This window comes from Schistocerca americana, chromosome 8 (assembly GCF_021461395.2).
Source record: "Schistocerca americana isolate TAMUIC-IGC-003095 chromosome 8, iqSchAmer2.1, whole genome shotgun sequence".
NCBI lineage: Eukaryota > Metazoa > Arthropoda > Insecta > Orthoptera > Acrididae > Schistocerca > Schistocerca americana.
Genome location: NC_060126.1, coordinates 394,342,618 through 394,366,615, shown reverse-complemented (window position 1 = coordinate 394,366,615; position 23,998 = coordinate 394,342,618). Strand labels below are relative to the sequence as shown.

Sequence of the window (23,998 nt, the reverse complement as noted above, 5' to 3'; positions counted from 1 at the left end):
TGCCAAAGATGACCTCGGTTTGAGGAAGGCCGGCGTGTACCAGATTCCGTGTCAGTGTGGCAAGTCGTATATTGGTCAGACGATGCGTACCGTCGAGGATCGATGCCGTGCACACCAGAGGCACACTCGTCTGATGTATCCGAGCAAGTCGGCGGTCGCTGAACATTGTTTGTCGGAAAATCATGCCATGGAATATGACCGCACGAGGATTCTGGTACAGACGTCGAGATATTGGGACAGCGTTGTTAGAGAGGCCATCGAAATTCGCACCAATGATGACCTCATAAACCGTGACTGTGGCTATAATCTTAGCAAGGCTTGGGAACAAGCGATCGGGTTAATCAAGAGTAAATCGAGCAAACGTATAGTTGTGACGACCACGGCGGACAGAGCCATCACTCCGACGTCATCTCAGACGCCGTCGCAATCTGTTCCACTGCGCGAACATGGCGCGGGCCGCGGACAGCGGAGGGAGCGCGCCGCGGGCGGAGGGTATTTAAATCGGCCGCTGCCGCAACCGAACCCAGTTCCCTCTGAGCAGCCATAGCGTACGGATCTCCGTGCCGGCATGTTTACAGGAGCTCAGTCCATCAGTTCACCTGATGATGGCGACATGTAGATCGCATAAATATTGTGCCCGTTGGACACTGTAGACCGGCAGCACACCCGTGGATATTTTGACATCATCATCTTTGTTTTTAGATGTATATATACTGTGTGTGTTCTGGCCAGAGACAGTTCGCTCCGCGCTCTTGTATGTGCAAGTGGTGAATAAACCTTCGTTAAGTGAAGTTAGTGTTCGTCATTCATTTAATTACACCTTCTTCTATGTGACAGTCTAAATGAATAAGATTCTCCAAAGTTTGAAGGATTTTAGAATCTCACTAAAATTAGTGAGGTGGACCAAAATGACAATGAAAGCAACAGTTTGCAAGGTTGGAATAGAGCTCAATGGTGTTATGAGGGGAGGAGGCTGGAGCAGGGATATGTGGTGTCAGTGCTGCTCTTTACCTTAGCACTAGAGAAGGTAATTCAACAAATGACAACAAACCCAGAGGGAACAATATTTAACCAGCATGTCCAGGTGGCGGCACACACTGATTAATTGCAAGGAATATCAGAGCTTTGAAGTGTAGTTGTCCTGCAATGGAGGCAGCACCATGGAAGTTGGGACTGAAAGTGATTATAGGTAAAACAAAGTGTATGATGGTGGGAGATATTGGTGGGGTAGAGGAGAGACATCAGTAAAAGTAAATGGGAAAGAGTACCAAAGAGTGAAAAAGTTGAAATATCTAAGTTCTATAGTAACAGAAGAGATAGCACAGCAGCAGAAACTCAAAAAAGGATAGAAAGTGGAAACCAGTGCTATTATTCCTTGAGGATATATTCAAGGCAAGAAATGTTAGTGGGAATACAAAAATCAAAATATATTTGACTGTATTATGACTTATAGTAATGTATGGATCACAAGGCTGGTTGATTATTGGAAAGGAGGGAGACTGGTTATTAACGTGGGAGAGGAAGATTTTGAGAAAAATATGTGGAGTAGTGAGAACAGATGAATATTGTATTGAAAATCTAGCAAGGAGGAGTAAGATGGACTGGTCACTTATGAAGAATGCTAGAAACTCAGTGTTAAGAAAGTGTCTGTAGGAAAGCCCAAAGAGAGAAGGGAAAGATGATGATAACACAGAAAAAGGTGGCTTGAAGATATGGAGAAGTATCTCAAAGCTATGGGAGTCAGGAGTTGAGAAGGCAAGTTGTGGACAGAGAGGAATGGAGGTAGGTGATAAAGGATGCCAAGATTCTGCAAGGACTGTCATGCCGACGAGTTGAGTTGATTCAAAATATGTGCCATCATATCTCTACTCGTATGCAGGTATAAACAGAATTTCATTTCAGTTAGTGGCAAGGCAGGGAGTGAATTGGACCTTCGGTAAGTTTTGTGAAAGTAGATAGGTACAGATTTCTTATTTATTAAGAAAATAATTGATTTAAATGCATGTTCATGTGGCAATAATATGTTATTGTGGGATTCTGTGTTACAAAATTTTAGAAAAAAAAAAGCAGACTGGTCAGGCTCTGTTCTTCTTCTTCTTCTTCTTCTCCTTCTTCTTCTTCTTCTTCTTAATATCTGTCTTATGACAGGTGTCAACTGAAGGCTCACTTATAATGTTCTGAACATCTTCCTTTGTCTGTTTGTATGTTCATCAATGTATAATCTTGTCCATCATTCCAATTCTTTTCCTTTCTCTTCCACCCATTCCTTCCATTTTTGCCTCTATAATTCTTTGTTGTAGACAATTCATATGCAGTATACGTCCCAGCCAGGGTTTTTCTCTTTCTGACCTCTGCTAAATAATCTTATTTCTTCTTCTGTTTTCTTCATTACTTCTTCATTCCTAAGTCTTTCTGTCCACTTCACCTTAAGGATTCTTCATAGCTACATTTCTAAACATTATAAATATCTTTCTTCTTCCTTTTTTATGGTTCATGATTCACTATCCCCATGCTCAAGACATAAAATTTAGCAGATCTTATCCTCAGCTCAATTAGAATTCTTCTGTTGGAAATTGGTTCACATTTTTAAATGCCTTCTGACCAATATATATCATCCTCATTTCTTCTTCTACATGTCATTAAACTTACCAGGTACAGAAATAATATTATCTCTCTCTTCTGTCTACAGATATGTTAACTGATCCTTCCTTATAGCCTGTCCCCTTCACTTTTGTCTTTCCTATTTTTATCTTTCCTATTTTTATCTTCATTCCATACCCCTAACCCTTTCTTGCAGTACCCAAAAACATGTGCTTTAGCTCCTCTTCTGATTCCATCAGTGTGTTACTTCATCATCTTGATATCTTACAGTCCGTATCCCTTTTCCTCCAATTACAGTGCCTCCTGTCCTCTTTGGCCTTACCTATTGGTTCTTATTCAAGTATGTCAATCTTATTCAGTTTTCAAGGCTCAACACCTTTACTGTTTGCTGATTTGTTACCTTTACTCCTTACATTATTTTCTTTGCACCAGACATATTCACTATCATTTTTATATTCAGTTTTGTTTTTTGAGTATAATCCTATCACCAGGCTTAAGTATTATACACTTGCGTTCTAACATTTGAAATATGGAATTACCTCATAAAAAATTATTTTAAATATTCCAACATATTAATTTTTACGTGATTTCAGGTTTTTGGCACAACACAAGTATCATTTAAAGACTTACCACTTCTGGAAGTGAGACTGCGTGATGCAGTTCCTGAGGCATTCGAAATGGTCTTAAATTACATATACACAGATAGAATTGATCCAACCAAGAAAAGTGAGTAGATGTAAATAACAAAAATCTTAACTGTTGTGAATACCAATGATTGATCTGTGATAAATAAGGACAAAAGCATTTGCAGTACATCATGAACATCTGTCATTCGTGTGTTTGGTGGTATGGTGGTTATTTTATGCTTTATGTAAAATATGAGTTTGCTTATCAAATGCAATACAAAGCATTACTGTTGCACCTTTATGATATGACAAATCGGAAACAGATGAATACACTTCAAAGAAAATAAAAGTACTGGCATGTCATCTTGTGGTCTCCAGCATAAAGGTTGGTTTGATTCAACTCTCCATGTTAATCTGTCTTTGCAAGTGTCTTCAGTACTGTATAACTATTGAAACCTACATCCACTGGAATCTGTTAATAAATGGCAAATTTTGGTTTCACTCTGTAATTCCCCTCTTATTTCCTTCTCTCCTTTAACCCCCTCTCCATGGTGTACTTTATCCCGCCTCTATGTCCTTCACCACCCACTATGACCACTCCCCCCCCTCTATGTCCTTTAACACACACTCTCCCCCCTCTCCCTCCCTCCCCCTCCATCCCTCCCTCCCCCTCCATCCCTCCCTCCCCCTCCATCCCTCCCTCCCCCTCCATCCCTCCCTCCCCCTCCATCCCTCCCTCCCCCTCCATCCCTCCCTCCCCCTCCATCCCTCCCTCCCCCTCCATCCCTCCCTCCCCCTCCATCCCTCCCTCCCCCTCCATCCCTCCCTCCCCCTCCATCCCTCCCTCCCCCTCCATCCCTCCCTCCCCCTCCATCCCTCCCTCCCCCTCCATCCCTCCCTCCCCCTCCATCCCTCCCTCCCCCTCCATCCCTCCCTCCCTCCCTCCTTTTAGCTATCTCTCTCTCTCCTTTCACCCTCCTCTCTTTTCCATCACTCCTCCTCATCCTCCTCCTCCTCCTCCTCCTCCTCCTCCTCCATTCCTTCCACATCCACCTCCATTCTTCCCTCCTCCTCCTCCTCCTCCTCCTCCTCCTCCTCCTCCTCCACGTCCACCTCCACATCCTTTCTCCCTGCTCCTCCTCTCCCGCCCGGCTCCTCCTCTCCCGCCCGGCTCCTCCTCTCCCGCCCGGCTGCTCCTCTCCCGCCCCTTCCCCCTTCCCCTCTCCTGACTCTCTTCCCCATGCCGGCCCCGCACTTGCCCCCCCCCCCATGCCCCCCAGCTCTTTCTCCCCTCCCCCTTGATGCCAGTTCCCATGCCCCCTACTCTTTTTCTGCATATACGCATGAAGTACATTATCCAGACAAAATTAAATAGTAAAAGTTTGCTATCTGCAACATCTGTGGCAATCCTATTTTTTCCCAAGAATTGTGCATATTGTCAGCTGTATCATACTTATTTGCTGGCTGTGTTCTTTGGAAGTGAGCTTATAATCAGATCAGTGGATGTTTATTTACACACATTTCTTGTCAGCTTTACTGCTTAAAACTGAAAAAAAGAATCCTAAATAAGTCTGTTATGTTGTATGACTGCTTACTTTTCTTTTTCATTTTGCAGTTGAGGATCCAGTTTGCAACAGAGTTGTTTTGTTGATGATGGACGTGTACAGACTTGCAGTGCAGGTAAACACTTCAACAACTATGTTCATGGCACTATTTTTAAGATGCTATGCTACTTAACCTTTTCATAAATTCTTTGTAGCATTAATATATTAGTGTCCTGAGTATCAGAAAGATTAAGTTACAGAATTATTTTAAAAAATACATGGTTCAAAAATGAAAATGTATGTGTGTCAGATCTAATATATTGTCTTTACACTGCCATTACAAATACTTAGGCAGGAGAAGACTGAAATAAACATGTCATGCATGATGTGTTATCCTGTTTGTCTCGATTTTAGAGTGACGTAATTGCCTCAAAGCCTAATCATTCTCTCATCCCTTTTTCATGTGCACAAATTTATTTTTATTTACACTGCAAGAAATGAAGAACAAGACTATCCAGAAATGGAAATGTTTAATATAATGGATCTTGTCACACTTGATATTTATCTTAAAACTTCAGTCAAAAATTTTTTGTGCAGAAAATCATTATTAAGTTTCATATAAGTGTGGAGCAGTTTATTTCCTATCTTTTCCCAGAGTTCACTCTATGCTTTGCGCCTCGTATGGGAAAACTGCATTCTCATCTATTAAAATTATTTAGCTTTCAGAGTTGAAGTATCTGTCCCCAAACACAAATGACCTGTTTAACTAAAAAACTTCCTGTGTGTGTAAATGCTTTGGGCATCTCTGAGAAAGATCTTCAGATATCATGTATCAATACTGTAAGTTATGCTGGCAGCTTGAATATAAAAATGACATTTTAAATTTCACAGTTTCATGGACAGTAGAAATTAATGGATAGCAAGTTCATGTAAATTTATAGCCATCCACAATAAGTGGTACACTAATATAAAATTTACTCTTACAGTGATAACAAAATTAAGTAACTAATACTGGCTGCAGTAACTCTGTAGTCTAGGTTCTTGACCAGGGTAGATAGGGTTCTAAAATGCTTCAGATTTTGGTCAAAGGCTTTGCATGTGCTGCAGACAAGCCTGTCTTTGTGCAGCTGATAGGTTACAGCTACGTTTGGCTGCAGTTACAAGAGGTGTCTGACTCGAGTAAGCACTGACTGGCATAAACTACAAACTAATTGAGCCAGCTGCTGACTTCAGTAAAGATTTAACTAGGCAGAATCAGCTGGATCTTCAGAGTAGAATATAGAATAGCTCTCTCCAATTGGCGTTTGTAGGTTGGGCTCTTCAGAGTTGTCACAATGCCTAGGTATCATTTCTTTGCAGTGGGTGTGAATTTTCACCAATTATAGACACTATTGCAATGTATAAACTTTGTTTTCCCCTCATAGTTTTACTCTTTCTTTCCCACAGTCATCCAGACAACTTTAGTGGTGGCCAAACCGAAGTCCCATTTATTTCTTTCATTTTGATTTGGTGTTAAAGTTGAGTCATCTCCTCATGGTTAACCTGGTTTGTGGATGTTATGAGGCAGGGATGCTTGCTTGTGTTTAGCCTGTAAGTTTTAAACTGGCTGTTGTGATTGCAGTTCTGTGTTCTCTGCCATCCACCTGAATTCAGAGTGTAAGTTGTCATCTAGTTGTGAAGCTCTTCCCTCATTTGCTGATAGGAATTGAGCCTAATAGCTTGTTTGGGCAGTTGCATGCAATTTAATTGCAACAGGATTTGATGAAGCCTTCATAATGCAAATAGGGTGCTCTGGGCATTGGTGGGGTGTTTTTGGATTGTTGTAAGAGTCTGCATCAGGCATAGTCAGTTCACTACATAGCTTCTAATCACATTGTTTGCTACCAAAAACATTGTACGGATTGTCATTTCAAGCCCCATACATTATTTCACACTTGTACAGTTCACAAACAGCTTATCACGTCTCCGTCATGAGAACATAGTTTTTCATGGTGACATTCTGGGATAATGTTTCCCAGGTTTCTTGCCATGTCAGGTTTGTTTGTCTAGTCAAGTTTTCAGTAACTCTGTCATTATAAGCTATACAAATAGGTCACGTGGAACTTTGTTATATAGTTAGCTGCATTGTCATTGAAATATCACTAGATAACAGAAATTCCGTATTTTGCTAAAGCTTATGTTGAGGTCAGTGATGGAAGAACATTATCAATGATGCTGATTCTGTTAAATTGTGGATAAATCAACCTCTGTAGCCTTTCAGCATTGAGCACCCATTTTCATTGTTTAATTTAGCCAACTACATACAAGAGCACTACATAGCCTATTAGTATGACAGTTAACTTGTAATGGTAATAGAGGGAGCACTGAAAGCTCTAGTATATAAAGAAATCTGACATGGTAAGAAAATGACAAACATGTATCCACCCTATCCTAATGTTTCACATAATCACTGATAGTTTGCTGTAAACACTACAATAAATTCCTACCTCGATCAAAGTTAAAATTTTTAGTTCATAACAATGGATCATGATACAGCGGCATTACTAAATATGTACACATTACAATACATTTGAAGCATGGAACATGGAACAAAGACAAATGTGTGTTGTAATCTATACTGTCCTTATAATGAGAAACACATTTTAACATTAAAAGTTGCATTTGCTTTTGTGCTGGTGATGCTGTAAACTTCATCATATTGGCATGGCATTTTCATGGGAAATCAGGCAACAAATGTGAGGAGATTCAACATAAGTAGCAGAACAGTCATGAAAAGGGGAGCAGCTTGATTGATGAACGCCATTGGCATCTTTGTATGGGACATGGAGCTTTGCATTCTTTGATCGTTTACACAAGATAACAAAACTCAGATCACAAGTATCGTAACAGAGGAAACATTAAGGAAAGGAAACAGATTTTCAAAAAAGTTGGTATCTGTCAATTGTGCTACAATGTTGCCACATCAGTTTTCATTTTGTTAAAGGTGGCACGTAAACATGACAGGTCACTTCAGAAGTGGTGAAATGCTGTTCGTGTGATGCAGAGCAGTGTTGCAAGCTGCTGCCACCAGGTGTGGCAGTAACACAAGATGGTCTTTCCACAGCTGATATCAAGTGTCCAATGAGTGAAATGCAGCAGGCAGTGCATTTTTAGTCCTAAATTTACACTCATGTCTTAACCTAACATCGACCTTGTTATGTGCAATGTGTCTGAGAAGGTGTTAGTCAATGACTTGCAACAGAACTCGGGACAGAAAATTTCAGTTTCAGCACTAAAAGGGAGCTGTAACTTTTCACTTTCTTTAGTTACCTGAAACTGTCCTCGTGTTGACTGGATAAATTGGTATGATACCAACTGTTGAGCAGTCCTAGTTGACACACTGTTACAGATTATAGGTGACACAGGCAGATTTAAAATGAAAACAGAATGATAGCAACAAAAAATAAGAGGAAATAAAAGTCAATATCATGATGAAAATGATGCAGCAAAAGATTAAAAATAAAAATTTACATTTAAACCAATTAATTGAAAATAATAATCAATCCTTTTGATAAAGATTTACAAAAAGAAGGTTGCATCACCAGACAGGATACGTACCCGCAACCTTATGCACATCAAGGCTGTAACTTAATCACTGCACCACAGCACCACAACATGTTATGGTGTTATATGGATTCCTTTACAGAATCAGTCACTATGATGATTTGCTGCTTTGAAAAATTTTGACCTTGTGCAGTATCATATGACGCTTACCTACTGTAGGCTGATCTCTGTGATGATGATGATGATGATGATGATGATGAAATATGTGATTCCAATTCTAGAAATGCAAAATAAAAGGGCCAGACTCAGGATTCAGGATCCAAACACACAAAGAAAAATGACAGACAAGCGGTTGGAAATAAACTGACCATTTGTTGTAGCAGTTTGGTAATGGGCAAACAGTTCAGGCAGGATGTTGAGTGCTCTGATTGGAGGTAGATGGCTCCGATGTGTGTCAAATAACAAGTAATTTTAATGAGACTGTAGCAACATGACTTGTAATGCAACTAAATACTCAAACGTTCACAGCCTGTTGGGTAGGAATGTCATTGATATAGGTGAGGTGGGCATTTATGTGCTATGTTAATGTCTGCAGGTACAGAGACGGTATGTGTAATGTGTCTGCAAACATAGAGCTATGCAGAAGGAATTGTAATGTGAAGATGAACAAACAATTCACAGGCAGATGTTATTTTGTGCCCCCATACACAACTTGCACTAGGCTGAGAGAACAAACAATTAACTTGTTTTTGCTCGCTTCATTCTCCAATGTCTTATTATGGTGGAACACTAGCTAAAGATAGAGCACCAGAATTGGATAATCAGTGCTTAGAATATACCATTATATGGAATAGCAGCTTATGCAGTATACATTATCGTGCGGGATATTTGTGTGATACCATCCCTTTGCACATTAAGACTGTAAAGATTGAATTAAACCCATTAGAATGTGAATGAGATGGATATTGTACTTATACTATCTGTCGTAAAAATCTATATTTTAGACTTTCCTCTCAAACCTTTTTGTCCATTTGGAGGCTTGTACTTTATGGTCAGTGTACAATTTGTTGAGAGACACTGAGCATCCAGAAACGCAATCCTTGCACTTTTATGTACTTTTGGCACAAAAAAAATTCCATTCACTCCTGTAGAACTGTAGTCTCTATTAATCGTACTTGCATTCACCACTTGCTTCAATATAGAAAAATGCCATGTTGCTATGACTCAAACTTTACACTCACAAAATACTAAAATAAGTGCTGCAGTGGTGGTGCACAGAGATATTCCATTATAGAATCACATTCAGTAGGTGTATAAAGAGAAAGAAAACACTGTGGCAGCACCTGCATAGCTGTTGGATCTAGAACTATGCACAGTAGTATTCCTTTCAGACTGCATTGTCTACATTACACTGTTCCAACTCACATGCCCGTGGGTAGGCAAATTTGTGACATGCAGGCAGTCTTTCAGCCGGGCTGTTTTATAGGTGATTGTTCTCCACTGACCACGCACTTTGGGTGGGAATGACCAAGCACGTTGATCATGTGCACCCTCTCCAGGGGATTCACTTCTCTTATCTCTTTCGCATGTGCTTGCCCACCATGGGACAGCCACCCGTATAGCATTACTTCCCTCTCAGTGCTGCAAGTCTATCCTGCTGTTCTCTTTTCCTATGCCTCAATCCTAGCAAGGTAGCAGTTCCATTATTTGGTGGGGGCAGGAGGGAGGGGGTGGGGGGTGTTTCAGGTGCATGCTCTTTGGAAGCCCCTGACCACAAAGGGATCATACTGTTGGTGGATGAGCTGGAAACTCCCCACGCAAGCCAAGGAGTATATGTCCTTCATGTGTGGGTCACAGGGACGCCGGATAACAGTTTACAGGCCAGATAACCATTGCTGTGGCACCTGTGGGGAGAGCCCTCATTCAGAGTAGGTGGTGCCACAGCAGAAGATTCACACAGGAAATGAATTATACTTCCTTCTGCTGGTGGCTGCATGGCTCCAGCAGTTTCTTCAGATGGGAAAGAGATGTATGCCACCATGATATTTCCTCCCTGGCTTCTCCATGGGAAGAGCGCAAGCCAGATGTCTGAATGCGAAACACAGTATCCAATACTTTGTTTGTACTTGGGCTGATGGGAATACTTTTACTGCAATGAAACCATTATTTTTTTGGAAAACATCAAAGACATTTGGGGAAGGTGAGTTCTGAGAAAAATGCAAAATGGTTCGTTATTAATTAAAACTTCCTCTGCTGGCCAATCTGCAGCTCTTCAGGCATGTGATCATGTATGTGACACATCTGTGACCACTGCACCACACAAAACTTTGAACATTGTCCAAGAAATCTTGTTCCACAGAGAGTTCACACTCCAAACAGATGAGCAGCAGCTCTGAACTAAGCTTCACTGGCAAGGCATACATTTTATCAGACATGTGCAGAAAGGGCCCAGGGATGATTGTATGGTTGTAGGCAGCTTTATCTTAGCCTTTGAAGGGAATGTTGGCCCAGAGAAACTTAATGTCATGGTGTACAGGTAGGATGTGAAACCTTATGTCCCACCACCTATGGGATGCTTCATGTTGACCCAGAGAAAGTTAAGGAGAAAGTTAAGGTCATGGTGTACAGGTAGGATGTGAAACCTTACGTCCCACCACCTATGGGATGCTTCATATGGTTTTACATTGGACCTAAATCATCTCGCTACACGGCAGACCCAGAATATCACTTCCAGGGAAGATCACTTCATGAAGGTAGTCCTTGGAAACATCCATCTTTTTGTGTCAACAAGGCAGAACATCACACTTGTTTGCCAGTCTGCCACTTTACAAGAAAGAGGTGACTCTATTGACTGCCTGTCTTATGCAAAAGCATAGAAGAGATATGAATGCCTACCTTTTGTGATTATGATGACCATTGCATTAATGTCATGACTATTGCACCCCCCTCCCCCTCCAAGAAATCAACTACATAATCAAAATCACACCCTCCTCTCATCACGTGGTTTCTGTGGTGCTTTCTTTGAGAACCACTTCCTGCACCAGGCTAGAGAAGCATTTTCATTCCTTGGTGTGTGCTGGTGACAGGGCTTCCTCTCAGGATCCCTTCCCCCAGCAACCCTCAGACTGGAGGCCTGACGTCAAATACTAGCTGAAGGAGCCCCAGCTTGTGGATCCCCATGCTGTCCATTCTTCATTTGCCCCCATGCTCAATGCAGGTACCCCCTTGAACGAAGCTTTCCCTCAAAAGATTATGAAGAAGAAGAAGAAGAGGAGGAGGAGGGAGAAGAAGAAGATGATCTGTGACAAGAGTCCTCCAGTTCCCCCAGACATCAAATCCCCTCATGCAGTCAGATTCTTAGCTGATATTTGTGGATGTGGTTCCATCACAAGCAGTGACCCTGTGGTGTGGCCAGTCCTTCTGGCCCCTTCACACCTAACCTGGCTATCAGTCACATGATCATTCAGTGGAATTCTAGTGGGTATTATCATCACCTGCCAAAACACCACCAACTTATTTCCTCTTCTGCAGTTTGCATTGCTTTCCAAGAAATGCACTTTGATACTATTCTCCAACACTCCATGGTTATTGTGTGTTGTGCTGGAACTATGCTGGTCCCGGGTGGGCATCTGAAGGGTCTGTAGTTTGATTTTTTCAGATGTCATCAGTGAATGGAGTCCCTTTCATACCTCGTTGGAGGCAATAGCTGTGCAGGTGCACGTAACCTCAGTGATTACCGTTTGCAGTGATTACCTACCTCCAGACAGGCCACTTAATTACGTTGAATCGATCAAATTAACCCAACAATCCCTCCCCTCCTCCCTCCTCTCCCTTTTTTCCTGCTTGTGGACTTAATACACACCACCCCCTGTAGGGGAGTACCACTTCATTTGGTAGGAACCTTCTAATTGATGAGCTTGTCACAGACTGTGATCCATGCCACCTCAACAATGGTTCTCAAACCCACTTCAGTGCCACCTTTTCGGCTTTCGATCTAATGATCTCTTCCGCTAATCTTGTGGCTTTGCTACATTGGTCGCTACACAGTGACCTTTGCGACAGTGACCTCTTTTGGGCGACCCTATTGTTTCCTTGCCACCCCCCCCCCCTCCCCCCCCCCCTCCCACACACACACACACTCTTCACATCAGGCCTTTGTATGCCTCTGCTGTTACATGTTAAGTTTGCTGCCCCTCTGTTGGATAGTACTGATGAGGTTGTGCGAGGCATCTCAGATGCAATCATTCACACTGCTGGAACTGCCATTTCCCTTTCTATAGCTTCCGTCTGCCATCAATCGATGCTGCGGTGGATTAAAGACATTGTAATAGCTGTATAAGATTGCCAGTGAGCCCTGCAATGGTTCAAATGACACGCCTTGCCAACCAACTTGATCATTTTTAAGTGACTTCTTGCTAAAGGTCACACCCACAGTAAGAAGGAACACTGGCAGTGCTATGTCTCCTCCCTGGGGACACATTTCTCTCCATCTCAGGTGTGAGCCAAGCTCTGTGGTCTTACAGGCCACCGACAACTGTCAGCTGTTCTGGGTCTTGTTCTACAAGTTGTTTTTTTTTACCAGTTCATCAGTTCTTGCAGGACACCTTGTGACCCACTCTGTGAAAGCATCGGTGTCCTCTTCCTAAGTTGAAGGCATCCCTGTATGTTTCACTCCCTCACCAAGTTAAAACCTGTAATGAACCCTTCACTGACTGGCAACTTCAGTCTCATTCAATTCAGCCAGATGATCTATCACCTAAATATTCCCCAAAGGCAACATCTCCTCTGGGTTTTCAACTGTCTTTGCCTCTAAGGTGCCATCCCTTCATGATGGAGATATAGCGTAACTGGCCCTATCCTTAAGCCAGGCAAGAACTCAACATCTCTAAACAGTTACCGAATGATTAGTCTGACTACATACTCTGTAAGCTCCTTGAAAGGATGGTTTCCCACAGATGATGCCAGTTTTTGAATCTTGGATGAAAGACATGATGAGTAGTATTTGTTTGAGCTGATTCCAGCTACACACTGCAAAATGAAATTGCAAATATCTGCCAAAATACTATAGAAAATGCAGCTGATGACTCTTCAGATGGTCACCTTGTACACAGTAAGTGCATGTTACAGATGCATTTAAATATGATATCTGAGGTATTAAGAGTCCTTTTATATTAGCCGCTATGGCCTGACCACTAGTTACAAGCTTTCATCCCATGACAATAGTGTCCAACACAACCAAGAATTGTGATGGTTCAGCATTTGACAACTATAGCACATTTAAGTAACAACTTGTGTACCACACAGATAAGACAGATAATGGACCCTATGGTGATAACATATACTTGATTATAATTAGACTTCAAATATCCATGGAGTTTTTTTTTAGATCTACTCAGTTTTAACATGATTAAGATACACACAACATGTAAGTATTATTATATTTCTACTGTATATAGTAGAGGGAAACATTCCACGTGGGAAAAATATATTTAAAAACAAAGATGATGTGACTTACCAAACAAAAGCGCTGGCAGGTTGATAGACACACAGACAAACACAAACATACGAGGTGCGGCTAGAAAAAAACCGGACTGATGCTGGAAAAAACATTTATTTACAATTATTTACAATTTCATGTTATCTCCTTCAATGTACTCTCCTCCTCGGTCTCTACACCGCTCCATACGAATTTTCCACTGTTCATAGCAATGCTGCAGATCATTTTCGGTAAGTCCATACATTACTTCCGTCGCTTTTTCTTTTACTGCTTCAACAGTCTCAAATCTAGTTCCTTTCAAAGCTGACTTGACTTTAGGGAAAAGAAAAGAGTCACAGGGGGCCAAATCAGGTGAGTAGGGTGGATGATCTAAGATGGGAATGTTGTGTTTTGCATTGTCTTGGTGAAGGATCCATGACTTTTTTCTCCACAAATCGTTCCGTTTTCTCCGTACTCGCTCATGTAGGGTAGCTAGGACGCTAATGTAATAATGCTGATAAACTGTTTGTCCCTCTGGTACCCAATCAATGTGCACAATCCCTTTAATGTCAAAAAAAACAATCATCATTGCCTTGAATTTCGATTTTGACATTCGTGCTTTTTTTTGTCGTGGAGAACCAGGAGTTTTCCAATGCATCGATTGGCGTTTAGTTTCGGGATCGTAAGTAAAAAACCACGATTCATCGCAAGTAATAACATTTTGTAAGAAGGTGGGATCACTTTCAATGTTTTCGAGGATGTCAGAACAAATCATTCTTCGGCGTTCCTTCTGTTCAATTGTGAGACACTTTGGAACCATTTTTGAACACACTTTGTTCATGTTGAAACTTTCATGAAGAATCTGCCTAACACTTTCCTTGTCAACTCCTGTTAACTCAGACACTGCTCTGATTGTTCAACGGCGATCTTGTCGAACAAGTTTACCGATTTTTTCAATGTTTGCATCAGTTTTTGCTGACAATGGTCTGCCAGTGCGAGTGTCATCACTGGTGTCTTCACGGCCATCTTTAAATCGTTTAAACCACTCAAACACTTGTGTTCGCGATAAACAATCATCGCCGTACACTTGTTGTAACATTACAAACGTTTCACTTGCAGATTTTCCTAGTTTGAAACAAAATTTGATGTTAACACACTGTTCTTTCTGTACACTCAACATTTTCCGACGCACAGACAAAACGTCAACTACTTAAAACAGATGCCACGGGCAGACTGAGTGCAGGAGGCAGATGAAACTCGAGCAGTAGGCGGAGCGAGAGTCACATGACAGTCCACGCGACTTTCAGCCTTATTGCATTCGTTTTATTGTTTCACCAGTACTAGTCCGGTTTTTTTCTAGCCACACCTCGTACACACAAAAATTCAAGCTTTCGCAACCAACAGTTGCATCAGGAAAGAGGGAAGGAGAGGGAAAGACAAAAGGATGTGGGTGTTAAGGGAGAGGGTAAGGAGTCATTCCAATCCCGGGAGTGGAAAGGCTTACCCTAGGGGGAAAAAAGGACAGGTATACTCGCGCGCGCTCTCACACACACACACACACACACACACACACACACACACACACACACACACACAAGCAGGCATTTGTAAAGGCAAAGAGTTTGGGCAGAGATGTTGATCGAGGCGGAAGTACAGAGGCAAAGGTGTTCTTGAATGACAGGCTAATTATGAACAGTGACAACTTGAAATTAGCGGAGGTTGAGGCCTGGCGGGTAACAAGAAGAGAGTATATACTGAAGGGCAAGTTCCCATCTCCGGAGTTCTGACAGGTTGGTGTTAGTGGGAAGTATCCAGATAACCCGGACGGTGTAACACTGTGCCAAGATGTGCTGGCCGTGCACCAAGGCATGTTTAGCCACAGGGTGATCCTCATTACCAACAAACACTGTCTGCCTGTGTCCATTCATGCGAATGGACAGTTTGTTACTGGTCATTCCCACATAGAAAGCTTCACAGTGTGGGCAAGTCAGTTGGTGCTTTCACACGTGGCTCTGCCTTTGATCGTGTACACCTTCCGGGTTACAGGACTGGAGTAGGTGGTGGTGGTGGTGAGAGGGTGCATGGGACAGGTTTTACACCGGGGGCGGTTACAAGGGTAGGAGCCAGAGGGTAGGGAAGGTGGTTTGGGGATTTCATAGGGATGAACTAAGAGGTTACGAAGGTTAGGTGGATGGCGGAAAGACACTCTTGGTGGAGTGGGGAGGATTTCATGAAGGATGGATCTCATTTCAGGGCAGGATTTGAGGAAGTCGTATCCCTGCTGAAGAGCCGCATTCAGAGTCTGATCCAGTCCCAGAAAGTATCCTGTCACAAGTGGGGCACTTTTGGGGTTCTTCTGTGGGAGGTTCTGGGTTTGAGGGGATGAGGAAGTGGCTCTGGTTATTTGCTTCTGTACCAGGTTGGGAGGGTAGTTGCGGGATGCGAAAGCTGTCTTCAGGTTGTTGGTGTAATGGTTCAAGGAGCAGATTCGTTTGCCACGAAGACCTAGGCTCTAGGGAAGGGATCGTTTGATGTGGAATGGGTGGCAGCTGTCATAATGGAGGTACTGTTGCTTGTTGGTGGGTTTGGTGGGGACGAACGTGTGAAGCTGGCCATTGGACAGATGGAGGTCAATGTCAAGGAAAGTGGCATGGGATTTGGAGTAGGACCAAGTGAATCTGATGGAACCACAGGAGTTGAGGTTGGAGAGGAAATTCTGGAGTTCTTCCTCACTGTGAGTCCAAATCGTGAAGATGTCATCAATAAATCTGTACCAAACTTTGGGTTGGCAGGCCTGGGTAACCAAGAAGGCTTCCTCTAAGCAACCCATAAAAGATTGAAATATGCAAATGTCAAACCTCTTCATAAGAAAGGGGACAAGTGTGACTTAAATCATTATAGACCAATCTCATTGCTGACTTCATTTTCTAAAATATTCAGAAAAGTTATGTATTCAAGAGTAGTCTCACATTTAAGTGGAAATAATTTACTCAGCATGTCGCAGTTTGGATTCCGGAAGGTTTACTCGACTGAGAATGCTATCTACACATTTACCCATCAAACAGTACAAGCCCTAAATAACAAATTACCACCAGTTGGTATTTTTTTGTGATCTCTCCAAGGCATTTGACTATGTGTATCTTGTCACAATCTTAGAAAAACTCAGGTTTTATGGAATTGAAGGCTATATACACAACTGGTTTGAATCATACTTAATGAACAGAAAGCAAAAAGTTGTGCTGAATAGCACAAATAATGTTGGGAGGCTGGTAAATTCTAGTGAATGGGGAGTTATCACAAAGGGAGTCCCACAGGGTTCAATTTTGGGTCCTTTGCTGTTCCTTATTCATGTGAATGACCTCTCACTTAACATTCAACGGAACTAGTACTTTTTGCAAATGACATGAGTCTTATGATAAATCCCATTCCAGAAAAAGCCGCTGAAGATATTGTTAAGGATGTCTTTCAAAGAATTAATAAGTGATTCTCAGAAAATGGACTCTCCCTTAATTTTGAAAAAATTCACTATATCCAGTTCTGTACACCGAATAGAGTCATACCAACAATTGATGTAGCATATGAACAGGGCTCAGTTAACAGGATAGATTTCTCCAAATTTTTGGGTGTTCACATTGATGACAACTTGAACTGGAAGAAGCGTATTACTAAGCTTCTCAAACAATTAAGTTCAGCTTTTTCATTCTTCGTATTATCGCTAGTCTTGGTAATAAACAGAACAGCCTCCTAACTCACTTTGCATATTTCCACTCAATAATGTCTTATGGAATAGTTTTCTGGGCTAACTCACCACTTAGACACCAAGTATTGATTGCACAAAAAAGAGCAGTGAGAATAATTAGTGGGGTTCACCCAAGGACGTCATGTAGGCACCTTTTCAAGGAGTTAGGTATATTAACTGCACCATCAGAGTACATAGATTCGGTAATGAAATTCGTTACAAATGTGTTGTTGTTGTGGTCTTCAGTCCTGAGACTGGTTTGATGCAGCTCTCCATGCTACTCTATCCTGTACAAGCTTCTTCATCTCCCAGTACTTACTGCAACCTACATCCTTCTGAATCTGCGTAGTGTATTCATCTCTTGGTCTCCCTCTACGATTTTTACCCTCCACGCTGCCCTCCAATGCTAAATTTGTGATCCCCTGATGCCTCAGAACATGTCCTACCAACTGGTCCCTTCTTCTTGTCAAGTTGTGCCACAAACTCCTCTTCTCCCCAATTCTATTCAATACCTCCTCATTAGTTATGTGATCTACCGATCTAATCTTCAGCATTCTTCTGTAGCACCACATTTCGAAAGCTTCTATTCTCTTCTTGTCCAAACTATTTCTTGTCCATGTTTCACTTCCATACATGGCTACAATCCATACAAATACTTTCAGAAACAACTTCCTGACACTTAAATCTATACTAGATGTTAACAAATTTCTCTTCTTTAGAAACGCTTTCCTTGCCATTGCCAGTCTACATTTTATATCCTCTCTACATTGACCATCATCAGTTATTTTGCTCCCCAAATAGCAAAACTCCTTTACTACTTTCCTAATCTAATTCCCTCAGCATCACCCGACTTAATTCGACTACATTCCATTATCCTCGTTTTGCTTTTGTTGATGTTCATCTTATATCCTCCTTTCAAGACACTGTCCATTCCCTTCAGCTGCTCTTCCAAGTCCTTTGCTGTCTCTGACAGAATTACAATGTCATCGGCGAACCTCAAAGTTTTTATTTCTTCTCCATGGATTTTAATACCTACTCCAAATTTTTCTTTTGTTTCCTTTACTGCTTGCTCAATATACAAATTGAATAACATCGGGGAGAGGCTACAACCCTGTCTCACTCCCTTCCCAACCACTGCTTCCCTTTCATGCCCCTCGACTCCAATGACTGCCATCTGGTTTCTGTACAAATTGTAAATAACCTTTTGCTCCCTGTATTTTACCCCTGCCACCTTCAGAATTTGAAAGAGAGTATTCCAGTCAACATTGTCAAAAGCTATCTCTAAATCTACAAATGCTAGAAACGTAGGTTTGCCTTTCCTAAATCTAGATTCTAAGATAAGTTGTAGCGTCAATATTGTCTTACATGTTCCAGTATTTCTACAGAATCCAAACTGATCTTCCCTGTGTCGGCTTCTACCAGTTTTTTCCATTCATCTGTAAAGAATTTGCTTTAGTATTTTGCAGCCGTGACTTATTAAACTGATTGTTCGGTAATTTTCACATCTGTCAACACCTGTTTTCTTTGGGATTGGAATTATTATATTTATTCTTGAAGTATGAGGGTATTTTGCCTGCCTCATACATCTTGCTCACCAGACGGGAGAATTTTGTCAGGGCAGGCTCTCCCAAGGGTGTCACTAGCTGGTGGAATGTTGTCTACTCTTGGGGCCTTGTTTTGACTTAGGTCTTTTAGTGCTCTGTCAAACTCTTCATGCAGTATCATATCTCTCATTTCATCTTCATCTATGTGCTCTTCCATTTTCGTTCTGTTGTCCTCAAGTACATCACCCTTGTCTCTATATACTCCTTCCACCTTCTTGCTTTCTCTTCTCTTCTTTTCTTAGAACTGGGTATCCATCTGACCTCTTGATATTCATACAAGTGGTTCTCTTTTCTCCAAAGGTCTCTTTAATTTTCCTGTAGGCAGTGTCTATCTTACCCCTAGTGAGATAAGCCTTTACATCCTTACATTTGTCCTCTAGCCATCCTTGCTTCGCCATTTTGCACTTCCTGTTGATCTAATTTTTGAGACGTGTGTATTCCTTTTTGTCTGCTCCATTTGCTGCATCTTTATATTTTCTCCTTTCATCAGTTAAATTCAATATTTTTCCTGTTATCCAAGGATTTCTGCCAGCCCTCATCTTTTTACATATTCGATCCTCTGCTGCCTTCACTAATTTCGTCCCTCAAAGCTATCCATTCTTCTTCTACTGTCTCTCTTTCCCTCATTCCTGTCAATCATTCCCTAATGCTCTCTCTGAAACTCTCTACAACCTCTGGTTCTGTCAGTTTATCCAGCTCCTTAAATTCCCACCTTTTTACAGATTTTTCAGTTGTAGTCTACAGTTCATAATCAATAGATTGTGGTCAGAGTCCACATCTGCCCCTGGAAATGTCTTACAATTTAAAACCTGGTTCCTAAATCTCTGTCTTAGCATTATATAATCTATCTGATACTTTTTAGTACCTCCAGGATTCTTCCATGTATACAACCTTCTTTTATGATTCTTGAACCAAGTGTTAGCTATGATTAAGTTATGCTCTGTGCAAAGTTCTACCAGACGGCTGCCTCTTTCATTTCTTACCCCAATTCCATATTCATCTACTACATTTCCTTCTCTTCCTCTTCCTACTATCAAATTCCAGTCACCCATGACTATTAAATTTTCGTCTCCCTTCACTATGTGAGTAATTTTCAGTAATTTCTTTTATCTCATCATACATTTCATCAATCTCATCGTCATCTGTGGAGCTAGTTGGCAAATAAACTTGTACTACTGTGGTAGGTGTGAGCTCCGTGTCTATCTTGGTCACTATAATGTGTTCACAATGCTGTTTGTAGTAGCTTACCAGCACTCCTATTTTATTTATTTTTTTATTCATTATTCGACCTACTCCTGCATTACCTCTATTTGATTTTGTATTGATAACCCTGTATTCCCCTGACCAGAAGTTTTGTTCCTCCTGCCACCAAACTTCACTAATTCCCTCTATATCTAACTTTAACGTATCCATTTCCCTTTTTAAATTTTCTAACCTACCTGCCCTATTAAGGGATCTGGCATTCCATGCTTTAATCCGTAGAACGCCAGTTTTCTTTCTCCTGATACGACGTCCTCCTGAGTTGTCCCCGCCCAGAGATCCGAATGGGGGACTATTTTACCTCCGAAATATTTTACCCAAGAGGACGCCATCATCATTTAACCATACAGTAAAGCTGCATGCCCTCAGGAAAAATTACGGCTGTAGTTTCCCCTTGCTTTCAGCCGTTCACAGTACCAGCACAGCAAGGCCGTTTTGGTTAGTGTTACAAGGCCAGATGAGTCAATCATCCAGACTGTTGCCCCTGCAACTACTGAAAAGGCTGCTGCCCCTTTTCAGGAACCACACGTTTGTTTGGCCTCTCAACAGATACCACTCCGTTGTGGTTGCACCTACGTTACGGTTATCTGTATCACTGAGGCAGGCAAGCCTCCCCACCAACGGCAACATCCGTGGTTCTCTGTTTATGAAAAGAGAAGCAATTCCCATTCAGCACAGAATGATATGGCTTCTCCACTTTTTCTTTATTTTGGACAAACGTGTAAATGCCATTGTGTTCCTCATGCAGAATGTAAATCTAATTTATCGGAATTAGTATTGTTAGCAAACTGTGACAAGCTGACTGTTTCGCTGTAGCAGCATCCAGCTGTAGCCTTTTCCTATTTCACCTCAGCACTACTCTCCACTGAGGTCAGAGCAGTAGGGAGGAGTGCGGTTTGAGCACTCTCAGAGTGCTGTTTGGGCAGGCCTGGGCTAAATTATGTATTTTGTGACTCCATATCACATAAGCTAAGAAACAGCTGCATCTTCTGCAGGTTGTTCAAACTGTTGTTTCTCTTGATGAATGTGTGTGGATTTTGTTATTTTGCTGAATGCTTTGATTTTGGTTTCACACTTATTCTTGTGCAAGAGCATAGTAATTATGAGCATATTTGCTGGATCATGGTGTAAAATCATAGTAGAGATGATTGGTGCCAACGTTCATGAGCTTCCTTGACATAATCTGTTGAGAATGCATTGCACATGGACAAGTCAGTACTGTAAGTGGAGGTGGAGTGGCAGTGGAATCTGTCTTCTGCCTGTTACCAACAGAATATTCCAGTAAAACCATCAGATCATTCCTACATTAAGTGCAATATGAAACCAGGCGTGTTTCCAGCAAATATGTGATATAAATTATTATAGGATTTTGTTTGGACATTTGACATGCATTCTGCAATGAGACTGTCTTATGTTTTCAGCTGACTGATGATGAATAATGATATGCTGTAACTAACTTTTTCACAATTACAAATCTTCATAGTAGCCATCATTGTGGAAAACTGTGGGCTTACTCCAGTCACTTACTCGTTGCTCCATCTACACTGATTTCAGGTCCAGCTCCATTTTTTGCCTTCCATATGTCAAATGGAATGTCCCATATAATTAATTAATTAACACATTAAGGAGAAACTTCAGGGATGTGGAACATGTCAAGTTACGCATTAACAGACAGAACCAGTCACTGCAGGCTATTTCTGTGGAATGCACTAGTAACAAATTATAAGTAAATTAGCACTATACTCATCATGATAATTATGGGCATTATTTGTAATTACTTTACATATGTTTATATACACTGATGAGCCAAAGTATTATGATCAGTGTCCATCATGAGATTTAATGGCACCTGGTGGCATTGCAGTCGCATACATGATGCGGAAAATATATAGGCAGAGCAGAGATGAATATAAAATCATTCTAGTGAGAATAAGGGCTGCAAATGAAGAACTCCATTGAAATAAGCAACTTTTGCAAAGCACGGATTGCTACAGCATATTACTCAGAAATGAGCTACTTGGGAATGGCAAAACTGGTTGGTTGTTCTGTGAAAGGAGATGAAACCGCTTGCAGTTGACAGTGTTGGACTTCCAGATCTCATTGCAGAACACTGAGGTTGGAGGCTTGCCCTCTCTGTAAAGCAGGATAGGCCGGTATCTGTGGCAGATATGATGACAGTGGACAGTGTTCGTACAGGCATAAGTGTTTAGTGAACATGGGTCTCTGCAACAGGCAACCCCTACATGTCCCTTGTTTACCCAATGAGGTTGTGAGTTAAGAATACAGTTGCCATTGGCACCTGAGCTTCCATGGGATCTTTGGTGGTAATCAAAGGCACCATGACAGCTGCCGAGTACATCAACATCATTGCAAAACACTGGCATCTCTTCATAAGTAATGTCTTCCTTGGTGGCAATGGCATCTTCTTCCAGCAGGATAACTGTCTCTGCCACACCACCAGAATTGTGTTACAGTGGTTTGAAGAGCATGATAGTAATCTGAGCTGTGTAGATCTGGCCATACAAAAAGCAACTGACACTTAAGATCCACACTCGCAACATGCAGCGTCTAGCTTTGTGCTTTTTTATGGTCGTGGTATAACGTAACCTTGCTGGGACTTGTACACGTTTGAAGTGAAATGATAAATTGTTAGGAATAAAGGGGATTCGGAGTATAAAAACTTGCTGGTCTGTGCCACTTCCCATCCAAATTTACACTTACACGATATTACATTGATCATATAAAACTAATTGTTGGTAAGGCGGGTACCAGGTTGAGATTCATTGGGAGAGTGCTTAGAAAATGTAGTCCATCAACAAAGGAGGTGGCTTACAAAACACTCGTTCGACCTATACTTGAGTATTGCTCATCAGTGTGGGATCCGTACCAGGTCGGGTTGACGGAGGAGATAGAGAAGATCCAAAGAAGAGCGGCGCGTTTCGTCACTGGGTTATTTGGTAACCGTGATAGCGTTACGGAGATGTTTAATAAACTCAAGTGGCAGACTCTGCAAGAGAGGCGCTCTGCATCGCGGTGTAGCTTGCTCGCCAGGTTTCGAGAGGGTGCGTTTTTGGATGAGGTATCGAATATATTGCTTCCCCCTACTTATACTTCCCGAGGAGATCACGAATGTAAAATTAGAGAGATTAGAGCGCGCAAGGAGGCTTTCAGACAGTCGTTCTTCCCGCGAACCATATGCGACTGGAACAGGAAAGGGAGGTAATGACAGTGGCACGTAAAGTGCCCTCCGCCACACACCGTTGGGTGGCTTGTGGAGTATCAATGTAGATGTAGATGTAGATGTAGAAGTAACTGGAAGACTCTGTGAGTGAAGGATTCTGAGGAGTGAGATAATGCATGATGCTCTTGATTGGAATTAAGTCACTCCTCACTTTCAGGAGGAGTTACTAAAGAGTGAATTAAAGCCCAATGTTCTCAAGCAGCAACAAGTCTTCATTGGAGTGTTGAGACAGTGTAGTCCTCAGTCTTTTAGCCATTCTGGTGTATTCAGAAATATTAAAACTTTTCTAGGCATTTTTATTTGTAAACAAACCAAAATCAAAATATAATGTGTAGGCACCAGAATCGCAAAGCAAACTCAGTAA

The 23,998-nt window shown here is 41.7% G+C and overlaps 1 protein-coding gene across 2 annotated transcripts in view; it reads left to right on the top strand.

Moving 5' to 3' along the window:
• The window catches only part of LOC124544664 (leucine-zipper-like transcriptional regulator 1), a 144,566-nt gene that overhangs the window by 80,015 nt on the left and 40,553 nt on the right, over nucleotides 1-23,998 (top strand). For both annotated transcript variants that reach the window (XM_047123283.1, XM_047123282.1), the window contains exons 10-11: nucleotides 3,195-3,327; nucleotides 4,843-4,907. In XM_047123283.1, coding sequence (XP_046979239.1) covers nucleotides 3,195-3,327; nucleotides 4,843-4,907 — 198 coding nt within the window. The remainder of the gene's footprint in view (nucleotides 1-3,194; nucleotides 3,328-4,842; nucleotides 4,908-23,998) is intronic.